The 23,004-nt window shown below is 46.7% G+C and overlaps 1 protein-coding gene across 1 annotated transcript in view; it reads right to left on the bottom strand.

Annotated features, from left to right (window-relative positions):
- Positions 1–2,756: 2,756 nt before the first annotated feature.
- The window catches only part of NEDD9 (neural precursor cell expressed, developmentally down-regulated 9), a 46,847-nt gene continuing 26,599 nt past the window's right edge, over positions 2,757–23,004 (bottom strand). Inside the window, exons 3-7 of the mRNA XM_054164311.1 lie at positions 9,710–9,811; positions 8,473–8,574; positions 6,824–8,038; positions 5,991–6,080; positions 2,757–3,343 (exon numbers count right to left, since the gene is read on the bottom strand). Coding sequence (XP_054020286.1) covers positions 2,834–3,343; positions 5,991–6,080; positions 6,824–8,038; positions 8,473–8,574; positions 9,710–9,811 — 2,019 coding nt within the window. The 3' untranslated portion in view covers positions 2,757–2,833. The remainder of the gene's footprint in view (positions 3,344–5,990; positions 6,081–6,823; positions 8,039–8,472; positions 8,575–9,709; positions 9,812–23,004) is intronic.

The raw sequence follows: 23,004 nt of genomic DNA, 5'->3' as shown, positions 1-23,004 counted from the left end.
TGCATGAAGTTTCTAAAGGAGTCTCAGCCACTCTTCTAACAATTTTTAAAGGTCTCAATTGAAAACTGCTGGGAAGGTTTGTGTGTACTGCTCTCTGCCTGAAGGGAGGTTGTAGCTAGGTGGGGGTTGGTCTCCCAGGCAACCAGCACCAGAACAAGAGGACACAGTCTCAAAGCGCACCAGGGCAAGTTTAGGTTTGAGGTGAGGAGAAAGTTCTTCACAGAGAGAGGAGTTGGCCACTGGAATGGGCTGCCCAGGGAGGTGGTGGAGTCACCATCCCTGGAGGTGTTCAGAGAAGGATTGGATGTGGCACTTGAAGCCATGGTTTAGTAGTCATGAGGTGTTGGGTGACAGGTTGGACTCGATGATCTCTGAGGTCTTTTCCAACCTCGTTGATTCTATGATACTTGCTGGTGGAATGGCCCCATTACAACAGGAGGTCTTTTATTTGACAACAGTGTAGTGAAGAAGGATCAGCACCTATGCAACAGAATGTGGAGGGGGGGTGGGGGGAAAGCCCAATCATTGAAGACAGAATTGCAACAAATGCAACTGCTCCTCAAGAGTATGTCCTGGCAAACATAAGTGCTAGTTCTGCATTATATTGTCTGTGCTGTAGAGATGTTTAAATATAGCAAACTGAGCTGTTTTCTTTCCATAAAAATCAGAATGGTGGGGGTTGGAATGGACCTCTAGACATCATCTGGTCCAACCTCCCCGCTAAAGCAGGTTCACCTAGAGCATGCTGCCCAGGTGGGTTTGGAATCTCCCCAGAGAAGATGACTCCACAACCTCTGGGCAGCCTGGTCCAACGCTCTGTCAGCCTCACAGGAAAGGTTTTGTTTTGCATCTTACAATTACCAATGACACTTTGTATGTTAATCCTTCTGGAAGGCACACTTTGAGACCTTCCCCATCTGCAGCTTTCAGGATGAGCCCAACAGCTCATGGAATGCTCTCAGGGATACCTCTCAGTCCATGACCAAGAAGGGCTTGGGGCCTGACTCTTCTATTTAATTGCCAGTGCTAACACCCTCAAGGTGAATATTTACATTGACACATTTTGAAATTCCACCTTGCAGTTATTGGGAACAGTGAAATCTGAGTGCTGTAGGCTATTAAACATACAGGACTGTGCCTTCCTCCTTTAGAAGGTTCTGCTTCTTCTAAGGCCTTGTTGCAGGTTAGAGACTAACTGTCCTACCATAGGGATAAAATTCCTCCAGAGGACCAGAGAGCCCAAGGGTGCAGAAAGTCTGTCCCAGAGGGTGGACACAGGGTATTGTAATTTGTTATTCCATCCCATACTCTCCCTGTATAAGGGGACCTGCCAGCCAGTTTGCTCTCTTTCTCTCTCCTCTCTGCTGCTATCTCTTTGGTTTGTGGGGAGTGCAGCCTTGTGGGGAAGCTATTTTCTTGCTGTGCACCTGAAGCCTGGGGGTCTGGCAGGGGCAGTGAGGCGCAGATGGGGGGAGGCTGGGGGGGACATTTCTGGTGCATCGTGGAGGCCTAGTGTTGGTGGGGGAGGTCTGTCTAGTGGAGGCCTGGTGGGCCTGGCTGAGGAGCTGATTTTGAGGCTGGATCCACGTCCTTTTGACTTCCTACCTGCTGTATCTGATTTATTTTAGTAAACAGTATTTCTGTTTGGCCTCTGCTTCCGTGCAAGTGCTGTGTTTGTTTACTCCCTGGGGGTATTCGATTTAGTTTTGTAAACAGTGTTGCTATTTAGCCTCCACTCCTGTGCAAGTGTGATTGTTTACTCCTTTGGGGTAAATCCATTTTGTCCTGTGTCCAGAGCTGTTTCAGCTCAAACCACCACAGGCCTAAGAATTCTTTTCTCCTACAGGCTGTGTGCCTCACTTGAAGTGTTTGCTTGTTGCGGTGGTGCAGACCTGCTGATCAGAACAACTGAATGCTGGACAACAGGGGAACACCAAGAGGAGGCTTAAATGCCATGGAATTAACCTAGAGAAAGCAGTATCTTTAGCCTGGAGAAGGCTCAGGGGAGACCTTATTGCTCTCTACAACTACTGGAAAGGAGGTTGTAGACAGGTGGGAGTTGGTCTCTTCTCTCAGGCAACCAGCACCAGAATGAGAGGACACAGTCTCAAGCTGCACCAGGGGAAGTTTAGGCTCGAGGTGAGGAGAAAGTTCTTCCCAGAAAGAGTAATTGGCCATTGGAATGTGCTGCCCAGGGAGGTGGTGGAGTCACCATCCCTGGAGGTGTTCAAAGAAGGACTGGATGTGGCACTTGAAGCCATGGTTTACTTAGTCATGAGGTGTTAGGTATTGGGTAATAGGTTGGACTTGATGATCTCTCAGGTCTTTTCCAACCTGGTTGATTCTATGATCTGAGAAGAGAATGGAGTTCTATGAGAACCATTACACTCGCTTCATGGATTGCTCCAAGTAGGTTTGACAACCTAGTCCATGTGTCAAAATGAAGATGGAATGAAGGGAGAAGAGTGCAGCATCCAGTTAACAAATAGACTGAGGGGAGAGGCACTATATACAGAAGACAGGCGCTGCTCACCCAACGCATCGTTTTTAAGGTGCTTAATTGGTGGTTTAGGGAACGTAGCAACATATACATATAGATGCAGTGTATACAAATCTAAATGGGTATTAGAAACATCATACAGAACCAGATATATTCCCAGATCCCTGATTTCATTAGAGTCTCTAACATGGTGTTTAAAATAGTTCATTAAAAACCACCTAAAAACACCACCAACAAAACCAAACAGCCCCAAAGGAGAACATTTGCATAAAAAATAGCTCCAAGCTGTTTGCCTTTCTGTTTGGCTGCTTGTGGACTGGGTTCCACTGGCTTTCATAAGGAGGCCATCTGGACCAGTGAGAGTTTGAACAACTGTGCATAGTGAGACAGCTCTGTTACTCGGTCCACCATGCTCTGCAGGGCTGCAGTGTTGGGGTACTGCAGGGCAGCCATCTTGGTAGCCAGAACAATGCTCTTCAGCAGCTCGCACAGCTGGTTGCTGGAGTTCATCACTTTGTTGCGTATGTCCTGCGTGGCCACTTGCCTCGAGAGCATGTCCCCGATGAACACCAGTTTGTGAGCGCTCAGGATGACAAACTTGCTGTGAGCCACGAAGATGCGGGGGGGCTGGGCGGCGTTGACGCAGCTGAAGAAGGCATCGATGGCGTTCAGGAGGCAGTTGAAGTGAGTCTCGCACTGGTCAGAGTAGAACAGGAGCAGCTGGCTGTCGCGGGAGGTGGCAGCGCTGTTGGCAGTCTGGAGGGCTTGAGCTGGCTTCCACTTGGAGATGTCGTTCTCCACTGGCTTCGTGATTTCTTGCTCCAGGCGCTGAAATTGATTGATCTGCAAGGCAAATCCAAAGGCTCTCCTCAAAGAATATTCTCCTACGACACTATTATGTGCTACAACTGCACCTCGTGCCTGAGGACGCCCCAGCTAGCCTGGACTCACCTCATGCTAAATGAACAGAAGCAATCTTTTCTAAGAGCTTTTACTGTGCAGAGCAAGGGGTGGTCAAGTAACTTGGAATGGAATGGAATAGAATCAATAAGGTTGGAAAAGACCTTTTGAGATCATCGAGTCCAACCTATCATCCAACACTATCTAATCAGCTAAACCATGGCACCAAGCACCCCATCCAGTCTCTTCCTAAACACCTCCAGTGATGGTGACTCCACCACCTCCCTGGGCAGCACATTCCAATGGCAAATCACTCTTTCTATGAAGAACTTCTTCCTAACATCCAGCCTAAACCTCCCCTGGCACAGCTTGACACTGTGTCCTCTCATTCTGCCACTGGTTGTCTGAGAGAAGAGACCAACCCCCACCTGGCTACAACCTCCCTTCAGGTAGTTGTAGACAGCAATGAGGTCTCCCCTGAGCCTCCTCTTCTCCAGGCTAAGCAACCCCAGCTCCCTCAGCCTCTCCTCATAGGAGCACCACAAATCCAAAGGCATGCAGCTCAGAAGGGAAAATGGTGTAAAACAATTTGCTTGCATTACACAACCCAGAACACCTCCTGAATTTGCAGCCCGTTGCTCATTTGGAAGAACCCAAAATCAGAAGTGAGAGAGATGGATCCAAGTGACAATGACTCCTACACACTCTCTCAGAAGCTGCCATCTCTGTGGGATTTTGAGATGACAAACCTCCAGTTCTCACCTCCACGCTGCTTGTTACAGTTTTCTGCCATACAATATGGCAACAACATACTGAAGAATTAATGAGGGCCAAGTGGCAGCCCTCAAACCCTACAAGATCTGCTTTTATAAAGTGTGGAAAGTGATGTTAAGCACAGTAAGTTAATGGTCTGGATGTTTGCTGAGGAGATGTGCAGGCAGCACATGTGTTCAATGTGGACCAGTGATGAAGGCACTGGATTGCAGGTCAGGAAAGCCAAGTTCACAACCTGGCTTTGTGACTGACCCACTGTGAGATACTTCAGAAGTCCCTGTGGAAACCTTTGGAGGCAGAGACTGCTTTTCCTTGTACTCTTGCACAAGGCTCACCACAGTGATGCACTGTACTAAAAACAATAATCTCATCAACTGAGATGGTCAGAAATTGTTTTCAAGGGAAAGGCTTATTCCTGCCATGAGAGATGTTCTAAACATCTGAGAGCTATGGCTGGGCTTCCACTTAGTTTTGGAGTGGCAACAAGGAAATTAATATGGCAGAGGTGCTGTGCTCCAGCATAGCTACTCTGCTGGAAATAGATTTCTTTGGTGGAAGGAATCACTGATACAGACACACAGAGCCAGGAAGGTGCTGAATCCTAGAATGGTTTGGCTTGGAAGGGACCTTAAAGGTCATCTAGTTCCAACCCCCTTGCCATGGGCAGGGACACCTTCCACTAGATCAGACTGCTCAAGGCCTCATCCAACTCGGCCTTGAACACCTCCAGCGGGGGAGCATCCACAACCTCCCTGGGCAACCTGTTCCAGTGTCTCACCACCCTCACTGCAAAGAATTTCTTCCTAGTATCCACTCTGAATCTCCTCTCCTCAAGCTTCAATCTGTTCCCTCTCATCATGGCTACTCACAGAAATGAAACTGCTCCCAGTTTCAGAGGCATATTCATCCAGGCAGCAGCAGTCTGTCATTCTGTATGTGAGAATGGGCATGAATCCCATGGCATCAGGTACCTATCATTTGTAAATTGAGGGCTTCATGGTAACTGCCTGTTTAAAATCTTGATGCTCACCATTTTCCATTGGGAGCATAACAGTGCATGTCCTTGTGCCAGCAGTGTGCCCAGGTGGCCAAGAAAGCCAATGCCATCCTGGCCTGCATCAGGAACAGTGTGGCCAGCAGGAGCAGGGAGGTCATTCTGCCCTGTACTCAGCACTGGTTAGGCCACACCTTGAGTCCTGTGTCCAGTTCTGGGCCCCTCAGGTTAGGAAAGATGTTGAGTTGTTGGAACGTGTCCAGAGAAGGGCAACAAAGCTGGTGAGGGGTTTGGAGCACAAACCCTATGAGGAGAGGCTGAGGGAGCTGGGGTTGCTTAGCCTGGAGAAGAGGAGGCTTAGGGGTGACCTTATTGTCATCTATAAGTACCTGAAGGGAAGTTGTAGCCAGGTGGGGGACTGGATGAGGCACTTGGTGTCATGGTTTAGTTGATTGGATGGTGTTGGATGATAGGCTGGACTGGATGATCTCAAAGGTCTTTTCCAACCTGGTTAATTCTGTATTCTTGTCCTTTATGTTGACACATCCATTGATGTTGGAGCCTGACTAGCACAAATCCCACTGGGAAAGAAACTAACCCGGAGCTATTGTTTAGCCAAGACCTAATGCCTACAACTTTCACCATCTAGCACCTGGGTTTTCCAGCTCTGTCTGGTGGCATCATGCACACCTCCCAGCCATGATGTGAGCACCTGCACACTACTAAGGGAAGGCTCCCTCCTGCTTTCTTTGACCTGTACTCCTTACATGCAAGGAATGCTGCATTTCTGTGTGAGAACTGCACAGGAGTGCACCAACATACCTGATGGTGCTCCAGCTCCAGTTTGCTCTGTTTGATGATGTTTTCTTTTTCCAGCAGCTCCTTCTGTTGCCTTTCAAACTCTTCTTTCCCCTGTTTTGCATAACACAAGACACCATGTTAAACCAAACCCACTCCTGAGCTGAATGACAGCTTATAGGTCCAATAACAGACTTCTTTGTATTGGCTTTTTCCACTGGTAGTCATCACCGTGAGTACAGAGAAGAAAAAGATGGTGTGACAGAGAAAAAAGGCTATTGCTGTGACATACCAATAGTTCTATCTGAGAGGAAGTGATCACCCTGCTGCTGAAGCTGCTCTTAAACAGTAGTAGTGTGGCAATCTGATTGCTACTTTCCTGCAAACAGCTTCTGCAAAACCCACAAGACGTTCTAAACATCTGAGAGCTATGGCTGGGCTTCCACTCAGTTTTGGAGTGGCAACAAGGAAATGAATATGGCAGAGGTGCTGTGCTCCAGCATAGCTACTCTGCTGGAAATAGATTTCTTTGGTGGAAGGCATCACTGATACAGACACACAAAGCCAGGAAGGTGCTGAATCCTAGAATCCTTACTTCTTAGCATAGAATCATTTTGTTTGGAAGAGTTCTTTAAGATCAAATCCCAGCATTACCTGGTCATCACTAAACCATGTCCCCCAGCACCACACCTATGCAGCTCTTCAATCTCTCCAGGGACAGGGAAGCTTCCACTTCCCAGGGCGTCCTGTTTCAGGGCCTGACAACCCTTTTGGGAAAGACAATTTTCCTAATATCCAACCTAAAGCTCCCTGGGGCCACTTGGCCTTTTGCAGAACAAGGTGCTGTGTTTACCCACCTGCAGGTGAACGTAATCGTAGTCATCCATCCAGCTCTTCTCCGAGCCGTCGCTGGTGGCATTGTGGGGGGGCTGAGCTTTGCTCAGGATGGGGGGAAGGGGACCACAGTGGTTCTGTGCTTTCTCTCCATGACACTGCATGTGGGGATTGTCATACATGTAGTCAGGAGCGTTCATGATGTTCTCTGGTGAGGTTTTGAAACGTGAGGTGCTGGACACCTGTTTGAAGAGCACCTCTGCGTTGACGCTGATGGTGGTGGTCAGCTGCTTGGCGTCGTCCGGGACTGTCCTTGCCACCATTACAAACCTGTCCAGGTCGTCACATTTGTTCTGCAGCCTGTTGACAGCTAGAACGTTCAAAGACCAGCTGTAGCTGTTCAAGTCGTGGCTGGTTTGGGTAAGAATCTGGTGAGAGTCCTCCAGCCTTTGCACCTCTCTCCTCATTTTGTTCAGGAGGCTGAACTCAGGCAGGCAGGAAGCGTTGGCTGCGGAGCCTTTGGCGAAGTGGAGGTACTCCAACAGGGCCTGCTCTACTTTGTCCACAGCAGAGTGGATTTCATTGATGTGCTTCTCCATGTAGCCGTAAGACCGCCAGTCTGCTGTAACGAAGGCCATGAGGTTATTGACAGCTGTCTCCACCATCTGCTGGAGGTGATAAAGCCTCTCTATAGCAGTGTCTGGGTCAAGGATTAGTCTTTTGTCCTGTGCAGCTGAGGAGGAGTCTTTTGATGCTGTTGAAGATGTGGACATGTTACTCCTTGTGCTTCCCGTGCTGGAGAAGGACAACCTATTTATCCCATCAGTCACATCGTGTAAGCCTTTAGTGTCTTGGAGGACTGGTGGTGGCACATCATACACACCTTCTCTCGCTTCTGAGATGAGACCTTCACTGAGTCCTGTCTGTTGTCCTGGGAATGAAACTCCCCTTGGGGTATCATAAACATCTTTTTGAGGTGCAAGTTGCTGTCCAAGAAAATGGTTTTGATGGTTCAGAGGGATGTCATAAACGCAGTGTTTCTGTGACACCCCATCTGGCAATAAATGGCTCTCAGGAGAAAATTTATGAAGTTCTTTCCCAGTTGCTTTAGTGATGGGGGGAGGAATATCATACACTCCTTCTGGTCTTACACTGTGTGCCACTGAAGGTGAAAACTCCTGCAAATTTTCCCTCAGGCCTGTATCATCTCGGCCTGCAGATGCAGGTGTAGCATAGACCTGAATGACAGAAAGCCAACCGTGAGACCTTTGGCTTGACTAGCAAAATATTTTACATCTTCCACACAGGCTATAAAATCCTGGGATGGGATCTCTGTCATTGACTATCACAGAATCAGATACTTATCAGGGGGTTGACTGAGCACTGGGTTTATTATCTCACTTTTTAACACTCATCTCAATGTAAAATCTCCTAAGCAGCAACATCCAAAGAGGCAGCCTGCTGCCACAAACGTAACGTGGCTCTACCAACTCACAGCCCACAATGGTAGCATTTCGATGCAGTGCTTGGACTTACCAGTTTTTAACAGTTTAAAACACCTAAGCAAATCTCTAAAGGACTGAATCTCCTTTTCTTTCAGGACCTGTTGTTTAAACGTGTCTTTGGTCAGATGTGAAAGTACAGCATCTTGTGGAGACAGAGTAATACTTACCCCCTTGGCAGGTGGTATGTCATAGATTCCTAAAGGTTTTGCTTCTCCCATGGGAATTGGAAGTGCAGGCCCCTTAACTGATGTGGGGGGAATGTCATATATCTACAGAAAGAACAAAGTGGTTATGGAAACAAGTCACCTCAGGAAAGCTCTGACCTCAGATGATTTTCTTGGTTTCTGTGTTTCCCCTCAAGCAGCCTGGAGGTGATCACAGCTCTTCAGCTTTGTTTCATATGGGAAAGATGCTTAGATTTGCCCAGTACTGTGGACAGTCAGGAGGAAATGCACTTTGCTCAGTGTGTGGACAGCAGGCTGGAGAGCTGAAGTGGCATTTGACTTCCATCCCCAGAGTTAAACCAAAGCCAGTTTATTATGGATAGCTGTTGGGGTGAATGAGGATGCAGTGCATTCATGTGACCAGAACTGATCACACCCTTACTGACAGAGATTAGGGGGCCTGAAAAATAAACTTTAAACTCTCTGAAAGCAGGGCTGTCCCTGTCAGCATCACTTATCTGCTTTATCAGGTGCAATGTGAGCTGTCTTACTAGCAGAAAATACAGCTCTCAGATGTTTCAAGTGTCCCACTTGGTGCCATGTCCTACATTGGAGTGAGTTCTGCATGTCACTGAATGTATCTTAACTCAGACTTCCCAACACTTCCAGCCATTCTGTGTCAGGCTGTGTTATGTACTACTGGGCTTCAGTGTGGTTGCCTAGAGAAGCTGCTTTGTCAGAGAGCCATGGAGATATGCAAGGTCCTGCAAGCATCAGCTCTAGATGTCTGTGGCAGTAGGGACTGAATGCTAAGGGTGTTCCCCAGAGCAAAGATGCATTTTGAGGTCAGTGGTGAACACAACTCCCTGCATAGTAGCTGTTCATCTGGGTGACAATTTTACCCTTACTGAGTGAATTACTGTCAACTATGCAACAACAAAGCAAGGGGGAAAAAAACCACCCCACAACCTGTTCCCAAGCAGCAGGTTTAGTCTGTTTAGATAAACCCTTTGATCAAAACACAGAAAATGGGACTTTGGCATTTGGTGCGCTGCCAGATCTTATTCAACATCAAATACAAGCCTGAAATACCTCAGTGCTCTGTGAGTAAGCCACAGCATCTAATTAAAACATATTTTCTCTCTGAAATGAGAGAACTTGCTTTGCTCATAAACCTCTGGTAGAAATTCATCACCTTCTGTGCCCTGTCAGTGCCCTTGGCAGTTTTATTGGTACCTACCCCTTGGAGAGGGCGAGCAGGGGGGATATCGTAGGTATCCTTCTGGTAATTGGAAGGGAATTCATAAACATAACCTTGTCCTGACCTGACTGGAATTATTACCTGTGAGATGAAAGAAAAAGAGGAAACATAAGTCTCTGAGGATCTTGGCATGTTCTGTCAGTAACTGCAGGGGGTGTAAACAGTCCAGTGCTATTAACATTCATACTTCATGCGGCAATGGGAATAGCGCAGCTCTGCGTGTGCCCCTGGCAGCTGCAAAATGGCTGTTAGTAACTACATGAGCACCATCTTCTCCTTCAGACCAGTTCTGACACAGTTGCTTGCTAGTATCTTCTACAGTTGCTGCAGTATCCTTTGTTTGTCATGCACAGATTCTCCATGTCCCGGTTTGAGCTAGGAAAGGACTGATCACAGAATCACAGAACCATTCAGGTCAGAAGAATCATAGAATCAGTAAGGTTGGAAAAGACCTTAAAGATCATCAAGTCCAACCTATCACCTCATGACTACTAAACCATGGCTTCAAGTGCCACATCCAATCCCTTTTTGAACACCTCCAGGGACAGTGACTCCCACCACCTCCCTGAGCAGCACATTCCAATGGCCAACAATTCTCTGTGTGAAGAACTTTCTCCCTCAGGATCACTAAGTACAACCAAAAACCCTACTCTACAAGGTTCACCCCTAAGCACCACATCCAAATGATCTTTAAACACACCCAGGGCTGGTGACTGCACCACCTCCCTGGGCAGCACATTCCAATGCCTGACCACTCTTGCTGTGAAAATTTTTTTCCTACTGTCCAGTCTAAACCTACCCAGTCACAGCTTGAGGCCATTCCCTCTTATCTATCACTAATTACCTGTGAGAAGAGACCAGCACCAGCCTCTCTACAATGTCCTTTCAGGTAGCTGTAGACACCAGTGAGGTCAGTCCTGGTCAGTGATCTGATTTTTTCCCCAGCTCAGTCTCTGCTCAGCGATGGCACTTTCTGAGGTTAAGGGCAAGTTTTCACAAGACAGTGGCTGTGCTTCCAGCAGTGATAACACTGATGGATAGAGTTATTGCCATGGGGTGCAGAAAGGCTCTTGCTTAGACTTGCTCCTGTGCAGATCAAGGTCACTGCTAAACCTTGAGGTGCTGAGGTATACAGCTGAGGGATCACAAGGGTCAAGCCTCTTCTTCAATGGCTGGTGTCCAAGGAAGACTCTGTTTGTTCTGCCTTCAATCCCAATCTATGTGTTCCTGAATCCAGTTCTGCAATCCAGCTCCTGATTTCTGAGTCCCTGTCTGGGACTTCCCCAATGCCTGCCTCTAGCATCAGTGGTGACACTGATACCATTTCCATGAGGGAGCTGGGTTCTTTATTGGTTTATATCTATTTGTACCTATTTCATCTTACTGTTACTATTTTCATTAAAGCTGGCTCAGTTTTTCTTTTCCAACTCATCAGTCTCTCTCCCATATTTTCTTTTCTTTTTGGGAAGGCAGAGGGGATAATAGAGAGCTTCTGTCACTTATCTAGTGGCCAACCCAGCCTTAACCCTTGACACTCCAGCAGGTCTATGAAAGCTTGATCCCTTTCCCATTAACACAGACTACATGAGGTGATGGTTTCACCACCTGCTCACTGAGAGCAGCTGTTTCTACTGAGGTGTTGAGTGTTCCCACTTACTGACAGGCTTAAAATACTATGCTCAGGCTCTGGGAGTCTACTCCTGTGCTTCTGGAGGTATTTCCCACCTACTCTGGCCAGATATCTTGTGTTACTGTGCTCTGTGACACAACATCCTGGATGACTGAGTGTGAGCTATGGCTTTGGAAATCATTTACAAAGAAAGGCTAAAAGTAGGAGATTCAGTTTAGCTTTCTCTCTCTTTCTTGGTCTGTATTAGTAGCTCAGATAGGAAATGATAAGGCATTCTTGAAGTATATAATGCCAAAAAAGCCTCTGAAAGGCAAAAAAAAGGCTTAGAATTTACCTTTCTTTCCTCCCCCTCTGACATTTTCTAAACCACTGACTACCATAATGACTTCAAATAAAATTTGGTGCAAAACAGATGTATTGAGCAGCACCTGCGTGGCAGGATTTCAGTATGATGTGGTATAGAGGAAATGTTACCCAACCCCAAGAGAGAGCTGGGTTTATAGTGGACATCTTAACCTCCGCTGCTGCTATTCAGCTCTAACAACAACAGCAACAAAAATACTCCAACCCAAAGGCATAAAATGGTAAATGACAGGCCTGGGCAAGATGTGGCTTTGTACTTAGCTGGACAGAATTCTCTACCAGAGCTTTAGAAACTTAGGCAAGATGTAAAAGTTTCTGCCCAAATGCTCAATAAAGTTCCTATAATGGTTTTTGCTGTACAAAAACTGAGCATCCTGCCCAGATTTCACAGTTTTGTTTGACTTGGGTCTTCAGGAAAAGTCCCCAATGGTAACCCACTCCCTTCTCTCTGCTATGTTAACCACCCAGACTCTTCTTCTTTTTACTTGCTGCCCAGATGTTGCTGTGTAATCTCTGTACCATGAAACAATCTCTGAAGCAGAGAAGGCTCTGAGGAGACTGTATTGCAGCCTTCCAGTATTTGCAGGGGGCCTACAGGAGAGCTGGAAAGAGACTTTTCACAAGCACACGTAGTGACAGGATGAGGGACAATAGTCTCAAACTGGGAGAAGCTAGATTGTGATTAAACATTATGAAGAAATCCTTCCCCATGATGGTGGTAAGGCTCTGGAACAGGCTGTCCAGAGAAGTTGTGGGGGCTTCAATCCTGATCTGAGGATCATCTAGTCCAACCCCTCCTCCTAAAGCAGGGTCACCCACAGCAGGACTGCGATACGCAGGCAGGTTTGGAATCTCTCCAGAGAAGATGACTCCACAACCTCTCAGGGCATCCAGATGCAGGGCTCTGACACTCTGTCATGCTGGGTAATGGCTTCAAACTGGAAGAAGCTGGATTACAGTTAAGACTTTAGGAAGAAATTCTTCACCGTGGAACAGGTTGCCCAGAGAAGCTGTGGAGGCTCCAATCCTGGACGTGTTCACAGTCAGGTTGGATGGGACCTTGAGCAACCTGGTCTTGTGGGAGGTGGCCCTGCTGAACTGAATGATCTTTAAGATCCCTTCCAACCTAAACCATTCTAGGATTCTATGATTGCTGAACCACTTGAGATGGCTTTGTGTGTTTGATGGCAGTTTACTTTTGAAGCTGCACTTCAGAAGGAAGTAAGTGGCTGTGAAAGAAAAGTCCCCCCCCCAACTCGCTTCTGGAACTGGGATAGCAACCCCCATCTGGTACTGAGGAATTTATTTCCCAACAAATGTCACTGCACTTCAGACCTTGTGAGAGTTCTTCTTCCTCCTACCTCTCCTCTCTCCAGAATGCCTGTGGTCGCCCGGGTTGAAATAATCCTGCCTTTCAAACCAGCAATTTTCCTTGTTTATGTGCTGAAGGAAACAGATGGTGTTCCCACAAACTCCCCAGCCCAACAGTCTCAAAACATTGTTAACCACTTAATCCATGCAGAGCAACTAACTTGGGGCAGGCTTGGCTCTGGTGAAACCGGGAATGAGCCTGCTTCAAACGACTCTCAGGACTGCAAAACAAAGGCAACTGAGCAGCAAGTTTGTTCTGTTCTTGCTGCAGATCATGCTCTTCCAAAAGAAACTGCTTGGGTCTTTTCCATGCCAATGGCATGTTCCTAACCAAGAAAAAAGTGCTGAATGTGCATGTGCTTTGCAAAATATCCACTGCTGTGGCTCATTAAATCCCTCCTCTTTAAATACAAGGGGAAAAGCACATCATTCTGTGTCCTCGAGGTTTGCACTAGAGAGCATTCCTAACCAAGGCAGCAACAAGACTGTTCCCATGTGCAGCGCTGTAGTTTGCATTGTTTAAGAAGGATAAAGAACAAATAAACCTACTGAAGCCAACACAATTTCTCTGAATTTATAGCTGCACTTTGGAGGGCAGAATTTGGCCTGTTCCCAGGAACAATAGCTCCTGACAGGGGGAGCGATGGGAAACAAGCTTGGCTGCATTTTACAGGTGGAAGAACTAAAGCAGAGCTATGTGGCACCTTGGCAGCACCTTTCCCCACCCAAACCACAGGCAGGCAGGGGAGTTGAAAAGGGCAATTTATTATTTCAGCAGGCAAGCAGGTGGAGGGGGGTTCTCCCCCCTCTCTACTCTGCCCCAGTGAGGCCACCTCTGGAGTACTGTGCTTCCCCAGTTCAAGAAAGACAGGGAACTACTGCAGAGAGTGCAGTAGAGGGCTCCAAAGATGAGGAGGGGACAGGACCATGGTGGAGTCACCATCATTGGAAGTGTTCAGGAGGAGACTTGATGGGGTGCTTGGTTGCATGGTTTAGTTGATTGGGTGGGTTGGATGGTAGGTTGGACGCGATGATCTTGATGGTCTCTTCCAACCTGGTCTGGTCTATTCTATTCTATTCTATTCTATTCTATTCTATTCTATTCTATTCTTCTATCTCTCTGATACAGAAGGGCTGAGAAACTTGGGGCTGTTTAAGCCTGGAGAAGACAGGAGGGATCTTATCAATGCTTATTAGTACCTGAAGTATCTAGAGGATGGAGCCAGTCTCTACTCGGTGCCCAGACATAGTACAAGGGGCAATGGGCATGAACTGCAACACAGGAAGTTCCATCTGAACATGAGGCAAAACTTAAGTTCCTGTGAGGGTGCCAGAGCACTGGAACAGGCTGCCCAGAGAGGTTGTGGAGTCTTCATCTCTGGAGAAATTCCAAATCTGCCTGGACATGATCCTCAGCAACCTGCTTTGGGTGACCCTGCTTTAGCAGAGGGGTTGTACTCAACGATCTCCAGGGATCCTGTCCAACTCCCACCCTTTTGTGATTCTGGGATTTTGCAGGATGGCCTCCCAACCCCAAGAACCTACTTACTGCTTTTAAAATGGATCAGTGCTTTCTGAAGGAGGGAAAGAAGATAAAGTTTACATATTTGTTTTAAATCTGGGTGAAGAACTGCGTATTTCCTCCCTCCTCGCCACTCCACGGGTAACTCCCTGCAGTTCACAAGCTCCTGCTATCAAGTGCTGCCAATCTCAGCTGTCAGTCTTGTGTCTATTAAAATCATCTGTAGCTTGCTCTGGGAGGAGGCTAAATGGTGGTGCATAAAATGGGGTTGTTAGAACGCTTGGATGTGGCAATGATGACTCAAAATATAAGCAAAAGAGAATGTTGTTGGTTTGGGGTTTTGTTTGTCTGTTGCTTTGTTGTTGTTGTTGTTGTGAAGTGTTTCTGTAAACTTAACACAAAACTGTAGTTACTGAACTTCTGTTCCTGATCCTCTTAGGTGGATATGAAACATCTACCTGGGCTCTCTGAGGCTAGCCAAAGGAGAACAAAATAGCCAAAGTTGGGGAAACCATAAAAGAGAGAGAATTAGGGGGGAACCCTGAATCTCTGCTCTCTTGAACTCCTGCACCTTTGGAAGGCAGTGGCAAAAGAGGAGATTTAGATTGGATGTTGGGCACAAGTTCTGCACCATGAGATTGATGGAACACTGGCACATGTTGCCTAAGGAGGTAGTTGAAGCCTCATCCCTGGAAATATTCAAGGTCAGGCTGGACAAGGCTCTGAGCAACCTGATCTAGTGGAGGATGTCCCTGCTCACTGCAGGGGAGTTGGACTAGAAGACCTTTGGAGGTCCCTTCCAGCCCAAACCATTCTATGATTTTCCTGGCTTGCACAAGCTGCATTAGTATTTCCAGTGACTGATAATGCATTTCCTGACAGCAATACCTATTGTATTGCTGAGTATTGTCTCCTGTAAGAGAAGAGCAGAAATGGTTTTAAGAAGCAGTGTTCTTGACTTACTTATTTGCTATCTATGATGACATACAATGTGTTTCCCAGCTGTCAGTGAGGTTTCATTCTCACATGTGCTAAGGATACTTGCTCTTACAAATGTTTGGCTTTCTAAGTTGCTATAGGTCTTAAGAATATCAAAACATAACACTTTATTTTAACCTAAATAACATATGAACTTCAGGCCACACCATAAAATGCTCTAATAGAATTTTCTTCTGCCAAGACTTGAACTGTTGGAGAGCTTTTCATAAGGCTCACAAGCTGAAAGAGAGGGGAGGAAGCCTAGAGAGCTGTATCCTCTAATGCACCAAGCTTGTAGCTGCCACTATGAGTTGGTCCTAGTGCTGTGAGGCCAAGCATTTCTGCAAAGCAAGAGGAAATGAGCAGCAGTGCCTGCATTTGCTTTCCTGGGCTGAGTGAGTTAGCAGCTCTGCTGTGCGGTTCAAACGTGGTATCGGCACGCATGATGACACTGCCACTTTGTCTTTGGTTGGGTGTTCTCCAGTGGCTTTTCTGAGAAGTAAGACTCAAGATGTGTGAAGATAAGGATATGTGACAAATACTACCCTGGTACAGAACCTAGCTGCAGTTCTTAATACTGTTTCAATCTTTACAATAAGCAGGCTTTTTCCTACACTTTCTGTTGTCCAGGACCTGTGCCTCCAAAGATCTGCTCTTCTGCCTGGACATGAGCCCAGGCAAGCTGCTCTAGGTGAACCTTCTTCAGCATGGAGGTTGGGTTTTGATGACCTCCAGAGGTCCCTTCCAACCCCTATCAGTCTGTGATTCTGTGTTTCTGCTACAGCAGTGCATGTGCTCGGGGTGAAAGCACGTCCAGATGTCACTGATTCATGGTGTGTTAAATTGAAAACGCTGAGCTTTGCAGGCTCGGGGGTTTAAACAGAAACTTCGAAATGTGGCTCTGAAGTGCCTCATCAGGAGATGCTCAGTCCCCACGGTATTGTAATGCAAATAACAAGTAATGAGAATGGGTGTTACCCTTTCCTCCTTTTGAGGCTGTGGAGGTGATTGTCCCCTTCTGCTCAGCGCTGGTGAGGCTGTGCTTTGAACACTGCATTCAGTTTTGGGCTCTCTCACTACCAGAGAGACACTGAGGTGTTTGAATGGGTCCAGAGAAAGGCAACAAAGCTGGTAAAGGGTCTGGAGCCCAAATCTTAGGAAAAGCAGCTGAGGGACCTGGAGGTTTGGGGTTTTTTCTGCAGAAAAAGGAGGCTTAGGGAGGCCTTCTCACTCTCTACAACTGCTTGAAAGGAGGTTGTGGCAAGGTGGGGGTCAGTCTTCAGTCTTTGCTCCCAGGTAACAAGCAATAGGACCAGAGGACAGCCTCAAGTTGGCCCAGGGGTGGTTTAGATTGGACATTAGGAAAAATTTCTGAAAGGGTTGTCAGGCACTGGAACAGGCTGCCCAGGAAAGTGGAGGGGCCCCCATCCCTGGAGGGGTTTGGAAGACATGGAGATGTGGTGCCAAGGGACGTGGCTTACCAGCAGACGTGTTAGTGCTCTGTTACCAGTGCGGGTCGGACTTAATCACCTTAAAGGTCTTTTCCAGCTCAAATGAGTCGATGATTCTGGCCAGATTTATGCAAACTTTGGGGTATGAGTTGTGAAGATGTAGAGCAGAAGCTGTGAAAAGGACTGAAGATAAAAAATGTGAAATCAGGAGGTGGCTTAGAAACCAACCCTCAGCTGCTGGTGATGCCAGCGTAGCCAGCTGCTCTGTAACCAGCCCAATCCTGACTGTTCCAAGTTCTGCTGTGACCCTTGCCATTAACCAGCACCCAAAAGCAGGTTCATTACACTGGTTGGCAGTTTTGTTTTTTCCTACATCTGAAGTGCAGGGGTTTTTTGTCTTCCCAAACAATGCTGTTGGGGGTTTGTTTCATTTGGTTTGGGTTGGGGGTTTTGCTGTTGTTGGTTTGGGATTTTGGTGGGGTTTTTTGGTTTGTTTTGGGGTGGTTTTTTGGGGGGGGAGGGAAGGGTGTTTTGCAAAAAAAGTATTCTTTTTTTAAATCTATGAGGTTACATAAAGGCCCTGAGCTCCAATGAGTGCAGCAAGACAGGGCTGTATGAAGTGTAGTGGAATGGTGCTGACATTCATCAGCTGTAGCCTTGGATTGCGGTACTGCATTTTTCTTGCCGTTGGTGCACGTAATCACCAACTAAATGCGGATACAAGAGGCTCTCTCTCTGCAGATCTTACCAACTGAGCTGCACAAGGCACAAAAAAAAAAGCTCAACAGTTTTGTCACTGACAAGATTTTACTGCTTTTCTTGTCTGTATTTTAATGATGCCTTCGTGACCTGATCCTGCTCACGCTCTCAGCATTTCTAGGGCTTGCTGCCAGTTGTGTTATGAGCAGTATTTCTGCTTGCTTCAGTGGAACAGGCTTGGGGCTGGCTGGCCTTGAATTGCAAGGCTGACTGGGAAAGGGTATTTCCTAGCTTCTGGTGGAGTCATTCTTGCTCAGAAAATGTGATTAAAGAAAGGCAAACCAACATTTCTGAGCATGTTCCCACTGGCTTTTTTTGAGAGGAAGAGAAGAAGAGAGATGAGCAAAGTCGAGCTGTTACTATGAAATGACTGTGATACTGTGGAATTATCAGCAATTTTAAGAGGATACTTGTCCAGTATTCTTGGTAAGAGTTTTACCAGTGCCATCCCCATGACAATTACTCATTTTTAGACACTGACATCACTATTTCTGCATGTGTTGGCCAACAGGGGTAATGAGCTGATGTGTTACAGTACTGGTGATAGAAGAGGCATGTACTCAGAAACAAATGTCTGTGGATGGATCTTGCAGAGAAACAAAATCTCCACATTTTTGTGTGATAAGTCCTTCTAGTGGAGAGATAATTTATCTGATAAAGCATTCTCTAGAAGCCTGTGATTAAATTTGACCTGGAAGTGAGTGGTGAAACTCAGTACCTCAGTCGTTTGGTGTCTTGCCCACAATAGATGCTTCAAGCAGCTTTGGCCATCCCACACTGTCTCATCTGCCTGCTTTAAAAAGGTTGCCATGTGGAGAACCATTGGCAAATGTGCACTTGTTTTCTATGCTGGTAATACTAGGAGTGTCTCTTCTGAAAGACAGAAGACTACATTCAGGGTGGGTATGGAGAAGGATAGGAAGGAAAAGGATGAACAGACAGGGTGTTGGGACACATAGGAAAGAGTGGTCTTACTGTTGTGAATTAGAATAGAATAGAATAAACCAGGTTGGAAGAGACCCTCAAGATCAACGTGTCCAACCTATCATCCAACACCTAATCAACCAAACCCTGCAACCAAGCACCCTATCCTAAAGGCTCACAAACAATAACCCTGCATGGTTTAGTCCAAACAATTTCTTCTAATGCTCTAGAGGAGATTCATCTTGTTTCTGTTATTTCTTCCCTCCTATACTGAATTCCTGGATGGAAGGTTGGGGGGGAAGCTTCATTTGGGAATTGCTGAAGTAGGGTATTTCCATGACTTCTTGTTTCCCTTCAAATATTTTCTTTCTCCCTTTAAGACATTTCTCAGAACAGATCTTTCCCTGTCCCCAGTTTCAGTTTTGGTGGACTGGCCTTTCCCAGTGAGCAAAAATAATAATTAAGGTGAAACACTGCCAAAGAGTTTGAATTCCACAGGAGTGCTGTCGGAGGTACACTTGGGCAGACTCAACAGAAGGGCCCCTAAATCACTCAGGTTGGGAACCATTTTGCTCTGAGAGAAGTAGGCAAAGAAAACTTTCCATCGGGAAGCAACTCAACTGACTTTGATTTGTAAAGGTTTTCTGGCTCACAGGCTGCAGTCTGGCTCCGTTCAGGACTGGGTTTCTCAAGGCAGCCATAGAGACGGGTGCTCCTGTGAACTGGTATTTAGATTAGCACAGCTTGCTTTGGCAGGTCTGTGGAAGGCATAGGCACCTTCTAAGCAGCTATAAACTCCATCCTAAATTGTCTGTTGCATCCATTTAATAATTACACCAGAACTCAGTCAGGAATGATCGTGCACATGAAGTTACTGTGATGCTGAGACCCAATGGAGACAGGTTACAGTCTCTGAAGGATTAGGGATGAACTGTCTTATGGAAGGTTTCTGCCTCCAAAGAAGTTAACTACATTAATGTCACTTTGATTCTATTCTAACAGCTTCTTCTGGGGGAAAGCTTTCTTCACTGAAAGGGTTGTCAAACATTGGAATGGTCTGTCCAGGACAGTGGGAGAGTCACCATCCCTGGGGGTGTTCAAGCTTAGGGACATGGTTTAGTGTTGGTCCTTGAGTCAAGGGTTAGGGTTGGACTGGATGATCTTTGAGGTCTCTTCCAACCAGCTACATTCTGTGATTCTAGCCAGTCAGGTTTCTAACCACCAAGAATGCCCATAATCTTGTAGAATAGAATAGAATAGAATAGAATAGAATAGAATGGAATAGAATGGAATGGAATAGAATGGAATGGAATAGAATAGAATAGAATAGAATAGAATAGAATAGAATAGAATAGAATAGAATAGAATAGAATAGAATTAACCAGGTTGGGAAAGGCCTTTAAGATCATCGAGTCCAACCTATCACCCTACACTCTCTAATCAACTAAACCATGGCACCAAGTATTTTTATTCTTATTCATTTTTTAGCTGAGGGTTGATCCTGCACTTGTGCAGGCAGGTTTGTGTGCTCTAGGCCCTCTGTTGTTGGATGAGGTTGCAGGACTGGCTTTTTCCCCCTGCCCTGATACTGGGGGATGTGTGTGTGTGTGTGTGCGGAAAGCATGACTCTGGTCTGCAAATAGAACTGATTAAAGAGAGCCCTGAGCTCAGGGAGAAGCAGGGAGTGATGTTGAGCTCATATGTTTGCTCAGCCTAATAACATGCAGTCACTCTTTTTCTTAAAATACATCTCTACAAACCACAGCAGGGACCAACTACTGCTTACTCTGACTTGTGGAAGAGGGTTTCTTCACTCAGTGGTTTTCATGGAGACCGCTGAGGGTAGATTAGCTGCACAGGCTTTTTTCTCAGGAAAATGACATTTCTCCTGTTAATGTCACGTGGCAAGCTACAAGTGAAAACTCCTCTGTCTCAGGAAACTGCTGTGTGCTGGTTTTACCATCGAGTGTGCATTCAGTTTCTGAGAATTTCATCCTGTAGAGCACACTCTGTGAAGCAGAGCACCCAGGAGGCGCAGGCAGCAAATTTGCTGTGCATTCAGCACTCCTAACACTGAAGCAGGACTTTTTTAGGAAGGATACAAATCCCTGAAGTAGAATTTGTAATGTGAAAGCAGAAGAGAATCCACAGAGTCACAGAAGCATAGCATCACAGGACGGTTTGGGTTGGAAGGGACCTGCAGTCAACAGGGACACTCTTCATCAGGTCAGGCTGCCCAGAGTCCTGTCAAGCCTGACCTTAAATATGTCCAAGGACAGGGTCTCAATTACATCCCTGACCCACCTGTCCCAGCATTCCACTACCCTCATGGTGAAGAACTTGTTGCTAACATCCAACCTAAGTCTACTCTTCTCTAATTTAAAACCATCAACCCTTGTCCTATCACTGCAGGCCTTTGTCCCTCTCCAGCCCTCTTGCAGGCCCCCTTCAGGTACTGGAAGGCCTCTATTAAGTCCCCCTAGAATCTTCTCTCCAGGTTGAACAACCCCAGCTCCCTCAGCCTGTCTTCATAGGAGAGGTGTTCCAACCACCCCTCCTCTGGACCCGCTCCATCAAGCCTACGTCCTTTGTGTGTTGAGGGCACCACAATGCTTGTGTTGAGGGACTAGCAAATGACTGGGCTGCTTAAGTACAAACTGTATCACAGGAAGCTGTGGTATTTCAGACTTAGAGGTAAACAGTGATGTTATTCTATCCTGGAATGTAAATACCTTTTGCCAACAAGCTACAAAAGACTAGACAGCGCTCCTGTTCTTTTCTGCTGCCACTCTATATGCCACAGCTCTTGACTATGCTGAATATATGTGGGGTTTTATGTCATAATGTGCAAATAGGCAAGAAAAAATAATAATGTAAAGGCAGGCTTATTACTGGAGCAAACATTCTATGCAGCTGTTTGTTTCCTCCCAGCTAAGACAGTCCTTGTTTAATTGGGAGGAAAAACATCGTAACGTGGCTAACTGGCTTCTGCTGCTGAAGCCTGTGCCAGAACCCTCAGGGTGGTGCTGCTTGTGGGGTGGTGTTTCTACTTTCTCATGGATTCAACCAGCATGACTCTAACATCAAGACAGACCAGGGAACAAGGTCTGTTCCCTTAGCCGTGTTTTTACCCAAACCTCCTGCTGAAGGAAGGCAGCAAGCTCTTGAGAGGGCTGGAGCACCTCTCCTATGAGGACAGACTGAGAGAGCTGGGGCTGCTCAGCCTGGAGAAAGCTTTGAGGAGACCTAACTGTGGCCTTCCAGTAGCTGAAGGGGGCCTACAAGAAAGCTGGGGAAGGATTTTTGAGGGTGTCAGGTAATGATAGGACTAGGGGGAATGGAAAAAAACCTAGAAATGGGTAGATTTGGACTGGATGTTAAGAAGAAGTTCTTCCCCATGAGGGTGGTGAGAGCCTGGCACAGGTTGCCCAGGGAGGTGGTGGAAGCCTCATCCCTGGAGGTTTTGAAGGCCAGGCTGGATGTGGCTCTGAGCAACCTGCTCTAGTGTGAGGTGTCCCTGGTCATGGCAGGGGGGGTGGAACTAGAGGATCCTTGAGGTCCCTTCCAACCCTAACAATTCTATGATTCTATGGAAAAGGTGGAGACTGCAGGATGGTGAGGGGTGAAACTCTTGATCTGTCAAGGACATGTTTATACTTGGAAATAAGCCAGGGAATTTTCATTTGAATATGAGTTCCTTCCCTCTTCTGCTTTATCCAGTTCTACAAGGTGGATAAATCTCAGTGTTTCCTGAACTGTAAAGATCTAGCTCAAACAGAGCAACAAACAAAACAGCTGATGTGTTCCAAGTTGGCCTTGCCTGAGCTAGTCTGTGTTTTGTGAGAGCTGTCGTTCAGGGCTGGCAACCCCCATGGTGCAGCCTCTTCCCTGGTTCAACAGCTGTGGCGCATCAGCCTCGCACTGTTCTGAGTTCCCTTGCTCAAAAGTTCTCCTGAAAGCTCCTGGTTCCTGCAGAAAGCTTTCAGAATCTGTCAGGACTGTTTTCCACAAGAAAATGTTTCTCCTACGCTTTTTGGGGGCAAATTACTCTGTGATTCTGTGAGCCTCAGAGCGGAGTGGGACCAGCTCCTAAGGGATCTATGCCATGACATAGGGGCTGGATCTCTAAACACAGCTTTATCGAGGAGCTTCTGAATGAGACAAGTTGCAACAGGCCAGTGCAGGCACCAAGGGCACGTGTGGGGGTGCACAGTGCCCTGCATCCATTTCCAGGCTGGCAGAGAAGACAGCACAACAGACCACTTAGCAGAAACAC

The sequence above is a fragment of the Dryobates pubescens genome, chromosome 9 (genome assembly GCF_014839835.1).
Source record: "Dryobates pubescens isolate bDryPub1 chromosome 9, bDryPub1.pri, whole genome shotgun sequence".
Taxonomy (NCBI): domain Eukaryota; kingdom Metazoa; phylum Chordata; class Aves; order Piciformes; family Picidae; genus Dryobates; species Dryobates pubescens.
The sequence above is the reverse complement of the archived record's forward strand: the minus strand, read 5'-3'. Positions and strand labels throughout refer to the sequence as shown.